The following is a 12139-nucleotide window of genomic DNA, read 5'->3' as shown; positions in this document are numbered from 1 at the left end:
TGGATACGTTTAAAATCAGCTCAGCAAAATAGAGTGCTGATCGTACAGAGGTGAATGCTGCCTGCAAATGTGAATAGCCAAATCTTAGCTTGAATTTCTTCATGGATCTCCTTACAGTGCTGACATCTGATGCAAACAAATCTATCAGAATCAAAATGCTGAACTGTTTAATCAGGAAGTTTATAATTAGCATTTTTCAAAAATGAAAAATCTTAAGGATAAAAGGGGAAATAGGAAAAATAATTGATCTCCATAATAATTAAAGATAATGAGCAGAGAGAGCACAACACCTGAGATTGGAAGAGTATCATTTATGAGATTGCAGATCTCAATGAGATGTGAAATGTTTAATTTGTTTCGAGAAACCAGAGAAAGAACTGCTTTTCTCCTCACATATTTGTTGTTCAGGAATCACATCCCTTCACATGTATTTTCAGAAGTCTGTCAGAATTGTGTGTCTTTTTAAATTTAATTAGAAATTGTTATATCTGACTATATTCTTGTTACTAGCAGGATTTCTGTTGTAAAATTTACCACTGCATTGAATACGAAGCACGGCCTTGAATCTTTTTTCAACAGGCCCATTATGTTACTGCTTGTACTGCTTAGAATATTATATTAGGTTGTAAACTGTACTACAGGACAGAGAGCAGCTTTGTGCCTAATTCTAAGTTGTTACATTCATATTTTTCAATACTTTTTCAAAAAGCAGTTTCTGTCATGATGCTTTTGATGCAAGGACCTCATGGTTCCTTATTTTCTTAACAGTGCAAGCAAGTGCTTATGAAAGAGCATTTTCTTAAAGCTACTTCCAACACTCATCCTCCAATGACATTCTGATTGTTTGAGCTTGGGGTTTTGCTTCCTTTATAAAGACCTTTTTTTTTTTTTTAATTACATGATTATTTTGTGAATGCACCAGCATAGGTCACATAAACATTCAAAGAAGGATTGCGGGGGGGTGTTCCTTGGAAGGAAAACTACTGCTTTAGTGCAACAATAGGACTTGTAGGTGCTCGGTGTTGTTCAAGTACAGAATATACAGAAGCTTCCTGTAGGACTCCAGTTTCAGTTTAAGGAAATGCGATGACAATAAGTGATAGGGAGATGGCAGAACATTATAAGAAATATTGTATATTTTGATGTTTGATGATTTGGGTACTTTTGAATGCAGGGTATTTTTTTTTTCTGCAGATGTCTTTCATATTGTTATAAAATGGATAGGTCTTAATAACAAGTCAGTCCTGTAGGTATGAATAAATGATGCAGAAGTACAGGATAGATAGTTAATAATAAAGAAAATTATCTCAGTGAGGCATTTGGAAGAGCAGGGAGGGAAGGAGCATTAGGGAGATGTATTTGCAGCACAGACATTTGTCTCCTTCTGTAAGAACTGACCTAGTTTTGAGTGTCTGCAGAATAAACCTAAGAGCTTTGCCTTTGTCGTGCTGCAGATAACTTAATAATATTTGCAATATTTGTCTTGTAGTGTACCAGCTTGCAAACCTCAGCCAGAGGATGGCACCACTGTTCAGCTTTCCTACCACCTTGTAAATTCTAACAGCACTGATTTGTCTCTGTCACCTTATGACATTTTCTCCTATCTTAATCTTTCTCTCATTCTAATCTACAGGATTTAATGGAGCAACTTGAAAAGCAAGACAAAACTGTTCGAAAGTTAAAGAAACAGTTGAAAGTATTTGCTAAGAAGATCGGTGAACTTGAAGGTACTTTTATATTTTGAAAGTGAAAGATTTTTTTTTTTTGTGATCCCGTCATCATTACATCCATCTGCCTTAGTGGGCAGGAAGACATGAAGTCTTTAGCAGCATTAGCCTCTGTTGTTTGATTACAAAAACAGGAGATCCACTCAGAGCTCCCTGTGTTCCTTTATAAAGCTGTAGAAGATTTGTCATAATTAGAAAGCAATGAGTAAGAGGAGGCTGATGCTTCTCTGAAAGCAGAAACCATTTGAACATAAAGGAGTGTTACCTGGTGTATCTGTGTACTCAAAGACGGTATCTGTTTTTGTCAAGATGAAAGCAATGTTAAATATGAACCAGATAGAAATAATTTACACAGTTTTTCTTTGATTGTGATTTTTTCTATCACTGGAGCCAAGAATGCTGAGGTTGCTTTTTTCCACTTGAGGTTTCCTTTTTCAGAGGCTGGCCAGACTTGAATATGAGAATGCTGAGATATGCACTAAGATAATTTGATTTTTGTGAACTTCAAAGAGAGTTGCCTTAGGATCTCAGGACTGCTGAGACTGAGAACTTACTATGTCTCTGCATAAGTAAAATCACTGTAACTGTTAAAAGGAGTTAATAATGTTAAAAAGTTAAAATATTAATTTGTTTTCAAATAACTCAGATCCTAACCTTACAGAAGCTTTTTATGGTCATCACTCTCTAGAAACAAACATATTGGCTAATTAAGTGTTTTGTTGCATATTAAGATGGAAATTAGTGACTTTGTAGTCTTCTGCACTCTACTGTTTGAAAAGAACAGGGCAGTCAGTGATATCAAGTTAAATTTGAATAAACAGCTGTATATTAGTCTTTGGTTACTGGTAGCTCCAGTCTGGATTTCTACATTCTGTATCCCATTTTACAGGTGTGTACATTTAGTAGATTTACAGGAGGCACACCAGTTTGCAGAGATTCAGCTAGGAGGGTTGTGAGAAGAGGATGTAGCTTTCATGGGATGAAATCAAGTTCTGCTTTTCAAAACCAAAGTTCTTTCTTTCAGATAACAGTCCTTACCTTGATCCACGAATTTTCTCGCTTTTGCTCTTCATATTCTTTACCAGCCTGCTGGACTGTGTGTAGCATTGTTGTATAAATGCTTGGTTGCTGGTTGAGGCAAACCTACCACAATAGGTAACAAAGATCAGGCTTAAAAAATGCTGACATTTTGCAGAAGAATTAACAGCGACCCTTGCAGTGTTAATCTGGGATCAACTGATTTTGATCAGCTAATATAAAATCACTCTTTTACATGATAAAACCCAGGGTATCAGCCATTAGTGTATTACTGGATGTCATTCACACGCTTGCACTCTTCTGCAAAGGAAGAATGCTACCCAAATACACATTTATCAAGAATCAGTCTTCTTGTTTAATAGGAGCTTTGTTGGTAGGTGTTACCCTGAACCAAAGAAAAACATGGATTAGTTTTATATGATGGAATTCTTCATTAGAAATGTTTAACTTTCTTTTGATGTGCATTAGTTTCACTAGAAAACATTATATTGTTTCTTTTCATTTTCCTTCTGAAGTGGGGCAGATGGAGAACATATCACCTGGACAAATCATTGACGAACCTATTCGTCCAGTCAACATTCCACGGAAGGAAAAGGACTTCCAGGGGATGTTAGAATATAAGAAGGAAGATGAACAAAAACTGGTCAAGAATCTTATTTTAGGTAAGCATCTTTCCCATTTGAAGCCTCCCATGCTCACACGTACTCTGAAAAATAAAGTGAACATAAGATGCACAGCGTATTTTTGTTTCAACAGTGTTCAATCTATCTAAAATTTCTAAATGTCTATTGTAACCTAATCTTCCTTCCCAATTAACATAGTATGTGTTACTGTGTCCACATATTTTTAGGAGGCATTTACATTCTGTTTTGATATTTTATCAAGAAAGCGGCTCATATATTCTTCTTAGTTTTGTTGTTAATTTTTCACTGGTCATGTATAGATATATACGTTTAATTAACTAGGGAAACTGCAATTACAGCGTATAACAGTTTCCAGTGAATTTATGAATGACAAAATAACGTGTTTGTTTTTCCCAAGAGCTGAAACCACGTGGGGTAGCTGTCAACCTGATTCCAGGACTACCTGCATATATTTTGTTCATGTGCGTACGCCATGCAGATTACCTTAATGATGACCAAAAAGTGCGGTCCTTGTTGACTTCCACTATCAATGGCATCAAAAAAGTGTTGAAGGTTAGTCTGCTTGGTTTAGGAAAATGTTAATTGAGAATTTCTTTTTGATTTTATGTTAGAGGAGTGAGGAGAGGGGTTTTCAGTGAGTTGGCTCTGGATTTCTGATCAGTAAACTCTTCCCACTGAAGTTACAAAAAAGTTGTGTTAACAAGCAACAAATTGCAGTGATTTTCTCCACATAATACCACAGATGCTTTGAATCAATGAAGAAAGGACTACTTTATTATTACTTTGAATAGTTGTCCCCCTTGAAGCTATGCCTTTAAAGCTTTGGATGCAGTCACTTGCATAGTGAGTCTTTGTAAGTCTTTTCCAGAACACTTAATTAAAATGCTTAATTTGCAGTATTGGTTCACAGCTTTCCTCATTTGATTCATCTGCAGATTTTATTGATGATAATGCTACTGCCTGAAGTCTTTGCAATGAGTTGGCTACAAGAGTGTAGGCCATGGGGTATGGTGAAGGCAATAACAAGAGATAAAGATGCTTTTTGCTCTGTAGAGATTTTTTAGTTTTTAAGTAAAACAGATGTGCTCAAAAAAACAAGCTACATGTTTTGAAAAAAAAAGTTCAGTAAACAGTCCAACAAGCGCTTAGATATTCAACAGAAAATTCTGAACAAACACTAAGTGAATGAAGTGCATGCTATAGAGGTCTGACATTTTTTATTACTCAGACAGATTGTACAAGACTATGTTTTACTGTGAGGAGGATTTGTCGTTTTGTTCTGTTTTCCATATCAGGCTCCCAAAATGGTTATGATGAAAGTGACAGCAATCAAAACTGAATTGTTCTCAGCTCCTCCTGCTGGCCATGCATCATTCCCATCCTTCGTGTTGGGCTCTTCTCACAAGTCATTGTGATGCAGAAAGGTTTTTTTGGGAATAAAGAACCACAGAATGGCTGAGGTTGGAAGGGACCTCTGGTGATCATCTAGTCCCACTTCCCTGATCAAGCAGGGTCCCCTAGAGCACGTTACCCAGGATCCTGTGTAGACAGCTTTTGACTATCACCAGGGAAGGAGAGTGCTGGAGCAACTCTGGACAAGCTGTTCAGAGTGCTTAGTCGCCCTCACAGTAAAGAAGCTTTTCCTCATGTTCAGACAGAACATCATGTGTTTCAGTTTGTGTTTGCCTCTTGCCCTATTGCTGGGCACCACTGAAAAGTCTGGCCCCATTGCCTTGACATACGTATCCCTTCAGATACGTATACCTTCAGATCAGATCCCTCCTGAGCCTTCTCTTCTCCAGGCTGAGCAGGCCCAGCTCCCTCAGCATCAGCCTTTCCTCGTATGAGAGATGTTCTAGTCTAGTTTAGTAGCCCTTTGTTGGGACTCGCTTCAGGAGCAAAATGTCCCTCTTGTACTGGGGAGCCCAGAAGTGGATACAATGCTCCACGTGAGCTCTCACCAGGGCCGAATAGAGGCCCTGATCACCTTCCTCACCCTGCTGACAATGCTGTTTGCTAATGCACCCCAGGACACCATCAGCCTTCTTGGCTACAAGGGCATGTGGCTGGCTCATGGTCAGCTTGCTGTCCACCAGGATCCCCAGGTCCTTCTCCACAGAACTGCTTCCCAGCAGGTCTGCCCCCAGCCTGGACCGGTGTATGGGGTTATTCCTCCCCAGGTGCAGGACACTGCATTTGCCTTTGTTGAATTTCAAGGGGTTCCTCTGTGCCCATCTCTCCAGCCTGTCAAGATGCTTTTGAATGGCAGCACAGCACTATGGGGTTGTCAGCCACTCCTCCCAGTTTTGTATCATCACAAGACTTGCTAAGGAGGAACGCTATCCCTTCATCCAAATTATTGATGAAAATGTTAAACAATACTGGACACAGTATTAACCCCGGGGGGACCACTGGCTACGTGCCTCCAGCTAGACACTGTCACTGATTGCAACCCTCTGAGACATGCCATTCAGACAGCTCTCAATCCACCTCACCGTTCACTTGTCCAGCACGCAGTTGCATCGCTCTGTGGTTTCTACACAGAGCAGTTAAGAATGGCTTTGTAAAAACAAGGTGTTTTAATAGTACTTTGTCAAAAAACTTGCTTTTCTAATATGTCACTGAAATACAGTTTTACAAAACATCAGAATCTGAGTAGCTACAAGAAAATGGATTTTAAGTGTTTTTCTAACATTTTATTGTTTTACTCCCCTTATCAGTCTTTGCTGAAATGTGTTTGTTTTTATCTTCAGAAAAGAGGTGATGACTTCGAAACGGTGTCATTCTGGCTATCCAACACCTGCCGATTTTTGCACTGTTTGAAACAATATAGTGGAGAAGAGGTAAGCAGTGCTCCTACTCTCTTTTCTTTTGCTCTACAGTACTGTTGTGAGCACTACACTTTGACAAAATCCTGAAATATCTCAAAATTTAGTCAAAGCTTCTTAAAACAGCTATACTTTCTGGAATTATGGTGATGATGTCATTGGAAAGCACTAGGAGATAAAAGTTGATCCAGTTTCACTTTATTGCAGGCTAGGGCGCTACAGGTTAGGTGGTATTGTACTCTTGAAGGTGCTAACCCAGATTAAGTAGAAGAATCTATTTCTTATCATTATGATGTTTGGTAATGATTCACTACAGTTCCTATAAAAAGGCTGTGTTAATGTCTTTAACCATGGTATGGCAGGCCATTTTAAGTTTGGCGGCTATCATATATCATATTCCTTCTTCAAACCTAAATGGGATTTTGACTATAAATGGCCAGGTGAGAATGCCCATGTTGGAGGGAAGGGTCTTACTAGCCAGCAGGCTGGCAGAGTTAGTTTCTTTGTCAGATACTCAAAGTTTCACAAGGAAGCAGACATTGCGTAAGTCAGAACTGAAAATCAAATCCTGGTATTAGGTGCAATGAGAATTTCCAAATTAGAGTCTTTAGGGGCTGCGACTGTTATTTTGAAAGTGTTATTTGTCAGTTGCATGAACATATATAAATACTGTTTTTGTGTGATTTTTTTCTATTATTCTATTGAAGCATTTATTTCTGTTATTTATTAATTCAGGGATTTATGAAGCATAATACACCTCGTCAGAATGAGCACTGCCTCACTAATTTTGACTTAGCTGAATATAGACAAGTACTGAGTGACTTGGCTATTCAGATCTACCAACAACTTGTCCGAGTGTTGGAAAACATTCTGCAACCAATGATTGGTAAGGCAAAGCTGAATTCTTTAAACTTCACACAGTGGTACCAAAAAGACAATTGTGATGGTAGTGATACGCTGTATCTGATATTTCTTCATAAATGGTACAGTTTTATTAATAGCTCTTGTGGTATTCTGTTTATAGATGACAAGGACTACACTGAATAGCTTGGATTAGAGGAAAAACTAAACTGTGTCTGGTTCTTCTGGCACTAACAGAATAAAGCAATTTACATTATTGATGCTTGTCATAAATCATGTATTAACAAGAAGAAACCACTACTGGGACTGTCTGACATTTGTGTATTGGGAAATATCCTTTGGAAAAATTGGACTTTAAATTACATGAGAACTCAAAATGAATACAGAGGAAAAAATGTCTGTCTCATGATAGACAACTATTAGCAATGGAAGAGCTAGCAGTGGTGAAGCTTGAATTCAAAGAAGTTTGCATTTATTAAAAGTAATTTTAATTTTTCCTGTTAGACAGTTCTCTCACAAATTCTCATTATGGTTTCTGATCATACCATTTAGAAGAATGGAACATCCCTTGGTTTGCTGACACTGCTGCTTATATGACAATGTGGAGGAAAAAAGCATTTTGTTGAGCTACAGCTAGACCTTTCATTCAAACGCACATGCTGGAATCTTTGTAAAACCCTGTAAGCTTAGATTTTGCAAAACATAGTAGGACACTAAGAAAATTGCTGGAAATCATGATAGTGTGGTTGGCAGAAAGCCCAGCATGCTCTTTCTGTGTAAATACTAAGTTTTGCTGTTTTGCACAGCATGCTTGCAAGTAAGTAATTTGCATTCATTATCTTAACGCTGTCAATCAAATGCAGTTTCAGGAATGCTGGAGCATGAGACTATCCAAGGTGTCTCAGGGGTGAAACCAACAGGGCTGCGGAAGAGAACATCCAGCATTGCTGATGAAGGAACCTACACTTTGGACTCCATTATTCGGCAGCTGAATTCTTTCCATTCAGTGATGTGTCAGCATGGAATGGATCCAGAGCTCATCAAACAGGTTGTCAAGCAGATGTTCTACATCATTGGGGCTGTAACACTTAATAATCTCCTTCTGCGCAAGGACATGTGCTCGTGGAGCAAAGGAATGCAGATAAGGTGGGAGAGCTTCTGTCATACTGTTCTTGAATGTAGTGCTGAAAATCTTTGTGTGTTCTTGACACTGCTGAATACATTTTGAGGGATTAGCAGATATGCTTTGAGTATTTTTTTTCTTTCACATACAAACAGTTGTGGATGCTGTTAAACTGATTTTAAGGGGTTCGGTTAAAACGAGCTTGGCTGATGTAGGCTAAACCCTACCTAGCTTTCAAGGAAACATGGTAGAAGCAAAACAAAAGTATTTTGTCGTGCAGTGGGAATCAGAACTGAAGCTGAAATCTTGATACTTGCTTTCTCAGTTTTTAGACAGTAATGACAACTGTGCCTGCTGCATTCTTTATATGTTGGTGGCTCAGTGGATACCTGTTGTGTTCATTATACTGTAATTTGCTGCTTCCTGTTGTACACCCATCTTAAACTATTCCTACATTTGGCATCAGTTGCCCAATGCATTCTACTGGCGTGTGCCAGGAAATTTAGCAAAGCCGTTCCACTCACTCAAGGAACCACGAAAAGCATCACTGTACATTTCTGACAAAATTTCATTTGCCTTTACTTGTCACATTTCTGTGATTAATAGGAACAAAACCAGGGAAAGGTGGAACTGAAAGTCTTTGACCACAGTTTCTAACTGTTTTGAAACTCAAAATTTCCTTCCTTAATCGAAGGGAAATAGCGTGAAGACAAGATCATGGGAAACCACGGATGTGAAGGAAAAGCATATGGAGACAAAGAGCAAACACTGTGAAAGAGAAATTGCACGTGCTTTCAATTTAGCAGTAATTAAACATTAACGTATTGGTATTCTTAACTCTTTGTACAGATACAATGTGAGTCAACTTGAAGAATGGCTACGTGATAAAAATTTGATGAATAGTGGGGCTAAAGAAACACTGGAGCCCCTCATTCAGGCTGCACAGTTGTTGCAAGTAAAAAAGAAAACAGATGAAGATGCAGAAGCCATTTGTTCAATGTGCAACGCATTGACTACTGCCCAGGTAACCTAACTCTCATTGTCTTTTTGGCAGTCACATTCGAGCAGTTCCTCTGATCTGTCAGTGTTTGCTAGGGCTGCCTGTATTGCTGTCACACATGTATCAAACTTCTCTGACTTTGTTTTGAATTAGTACAAATAAAGAGATTAAATTGGGAGGCTTAAAAAAAAAAAGGACCAGTTTTTTTTTTTTTTGAGGTCCGATGTTTAAGATAAGTTTTGACTACATGAGAAGAAACTCAATACACCGTGCAGTTTGTTGTACTCACACAGAGTCTCTTAGTCTGCAAAAATCCTCAGAGAAAACTTTTCACTGACATCTCTGTACTCCAGGCAACTTTGCCTAGGATACTAGGAAATTATCTTTCTACCATCTGAGTTAGCATCCAGTTAAGTTAATGGACAATTCAGACAGAGCTGTTGTCTCGGGGTTTGCAAACAAAATTGTTAAGTTTCTGTACCCATTAGCCTTAGAAAGGCTGAACCAAGTGTATATCAGTAACTGGCACAGCTGAAGAATTCTATTTATGAAAGCTCTGGTTTCTGTAAAGACAAGATGCACTTTTTTTTTTAAACTGTGCTGCACTTGCATAAAGTTTTTACAGAATAACTGGATCCAAGCATCTTTGGATGAACGTTCCCATCAGGAAAAGGAACAAATTTCTCCATTTCTATCACATGGTGTCAGCACTTTTCCATTGATACAGCTGTTTTGATTTAATAATTCACTAATTTAGTTCTGTAATGGAAGAACTTAGAATTCCACATACTCCAGGTATCTTATTTTTGTTGAAAAATAATTTTGTTTGTTTTAAGTAGAATAATGTAAAAAAAAAAAAAAAAAAAGATTTTTGTTTTTTAAGTTTTAGCTGTTTAACCTATGTTATTTAAAGTCTTTGTTTTTGCAGTTCTTTCTTCTAGTGGCTATAGTCCTGCTTTTAGGGAAATAGCTCACCCTTGAAAAACACTGAAGTCATAAGATTCTCTTGAATAAAAGCTCCAGAAGGTCATAATTAGAGAGTCAAAACTAGGGAGATAGATGCAACATGTTTCCAGGGTATGTAGGCATGCCATTAGCTATTTATAATCTGATTTTTCCTTAGTTGGGTGTTTTCCACACAAATGTAAAAACTGGAGTTTCCACCTCCAGAGAACACATGTTCTGAAGGAGGCAGGCTTATAACATAAGCATTAAGCAGATAATGAAATTCTGCGTGAATCAATAAAGAAAAGAAAGCTTGAAAAGAATTTTCCTTTTAAAATAGATAATTAAAAAAATATACTGGTAACCATATATTTGTAACCCACAGATTTATTAGTATAATGAAACTAAAAATTGTTTTTCTTCACAGATTGTAAAAGTACTGAATTTGTATACTCCAGTTAATGAATTTGAAGAGAGGGTCTTGGTATCGTTTATCCGTACAATACAGGTATGGCTATATCTTTTCATCAAAAGCCATGTAGCTATCTGTAATAAACCCTTCAATGAGCCAAAACAGGCCATATCCTGAAACACACTGAGGAATCTGAAATAAATTAGGCTTTTTAGACATATTTTTTCTATGCTGAAAAGGTGATGTCAGCCTGAAATTCTTAATCACAATTTACTACGTTCAGACTTGCAAGAAAATGTTAGTTTCTCTCAGTATGTACGACTTTTCCAGAAGGGCGAGAGGTTTTTGTGGTTATGAGTCTTTCTATATGTAAATTGCACCAGATTCTGCCCCTGGGAGGGGGCAATCCTGGCTATATGAGCAGACTAGGGGATAAGAGGCTGGAGAGCAGCCCCACAGACAGGGATATGGGGATTCAAATTGAATATGAGCCAGCAGTGTGCCCTGGCAGCCGGGAGGGCCAGCCGTACCCTGGGGTGCATCAGGCACAGCATTGCTAGTCGGTCAAGGGAAGGAATTGTCCCGTTCTGTTCTGTGCTGGTGAGGCCTCACCTTGAGTATTGTTTGCAGTTTCGGGTGCCACAATATAATACGGACATATAACTATTAGAGAGTGTCCAAAGAAGGGCTATGAAGATTTTGAAGGGTCTAGAGAGGAAGATATATGAGGAGTGGCTGAGGTCCCTTTGTTGAGCCAAGAACAGAGGAGACTGAGGGGAGGCCTCATGGCGGCCTGCAGCTCCCTCACGAGGGGAGCGGAGGGGCAGGCGCTGAGCTCTGCTCTCTGGGGACAGCGACAGGACCCGAGGGAACGGTATGGAGCTGGGACAGGGGAGGGTCAGGCTGGGGGTTAGGGAAAGGTTCTTCACCAAGAGGGTGGTTGGGCACTGGGACAGGCTCCCCAGGGAAGCAGTCACGGCACTGAGCCTGCTGGAGTTCAAGAAGCGTTTGGACAATGCTCTCAGACAGATGGTCAGGTTTTTGAGTGGTCGCTTGTGGAGCTAGGAGTTGGACTCGATGATTCTTGTGGGTCCCTTCTAACTCAGGATATTCAATGATTCTAAACACGTTTTGATGCCCACTTTTCAACTGGTAACATTTCTGAATGCTTCTTTCTTGCTTTCTAAATGCTTCTAAATTTCTAAATTACTTCTGTCAGACCTGTGTCTGCATGAGAGTTTTCAACTGCTTTGCAAACTGAGGCCTATAAGCATTCCAAAGTTCTTCATTTATCTCCTTTAATTTAATATATCTTAATAAAAATTAAATATTCTGAATACTCCAAAGAAAATCGGCAATTAGAACAAAAGAAAGAAACAAAGATGATCTTTCTGGTTTGTTTGAAATCTGGGTACATTGTTAGCAGGCTAAGGGAGACTGGGAAGGTAGAACTGAGATAAAACTATTATCCTACTTACTGGTTGCCAAAAAGTGCTCAACTTCTTCCTTTTGCAAGGACTCTAAATATTTTCAGACTACATTATAAGGGGAAGATATGCAA

General features: G+C 38.7%; 1 protein-coding gene across 1 annotated transcript in view; it reads left to right on the top strand.

Annotated features, from left to right (window-relative positions):
* The window catches only part of MYO5A (myosin VA), a 99489-nt gene that overhangs the window by 83791 nt on the left and 3559 nt on the right, over positions 1-12139 (top strand). Inside the window, exons 35-42 of the mRNA XM_035335927.1 lie at positions 1634-1727; positions 3281-3427; positions 3807-3961; positions 6163-6252; positions 6973-7123; positions 7962-8244; positions 9071-9245; positions 10594-10674. Of these exons, the coding sequence (XP_035191818.1) occupies positions 1634-1727; positions 3281-3427; positions 3807-3961; positions 6163-6252; positions 6973-7123; positions 7962-8244; positions 9071-9245; positions 10594-10674 (1176 nt within the window). The remainder of the gene's footprint in view (positions 1-1633; positions 1728-3280; positions 3428-3806; positions 3962-6162; positions 6253-6972; positions 7124-7961; positions 8245-9070; positions 9246-10593; positions 10675-12139) is intronic.

This window comes from Oxyura jamaicensis, chromosome 10, assembly GCF_011077185.1.
Source record: "Oxyura jamaicensis isolate SHBP4307 breed ruddy duck chromosome 10, BPBGC_Ojam_1.0, whole genome shotgun sequence".
Lineage (NCBI taxonomy): Eukaryota > Metazoa > Chordata > Aves > Anseriformes > Anatidae > Oxyura > Oxyura jamaicensis.
The sequence above is the reverse complement of the archived record's forward strand: the minus strand, read 5'-3'. Positions and strand labels throughout refer to the sequence as shown.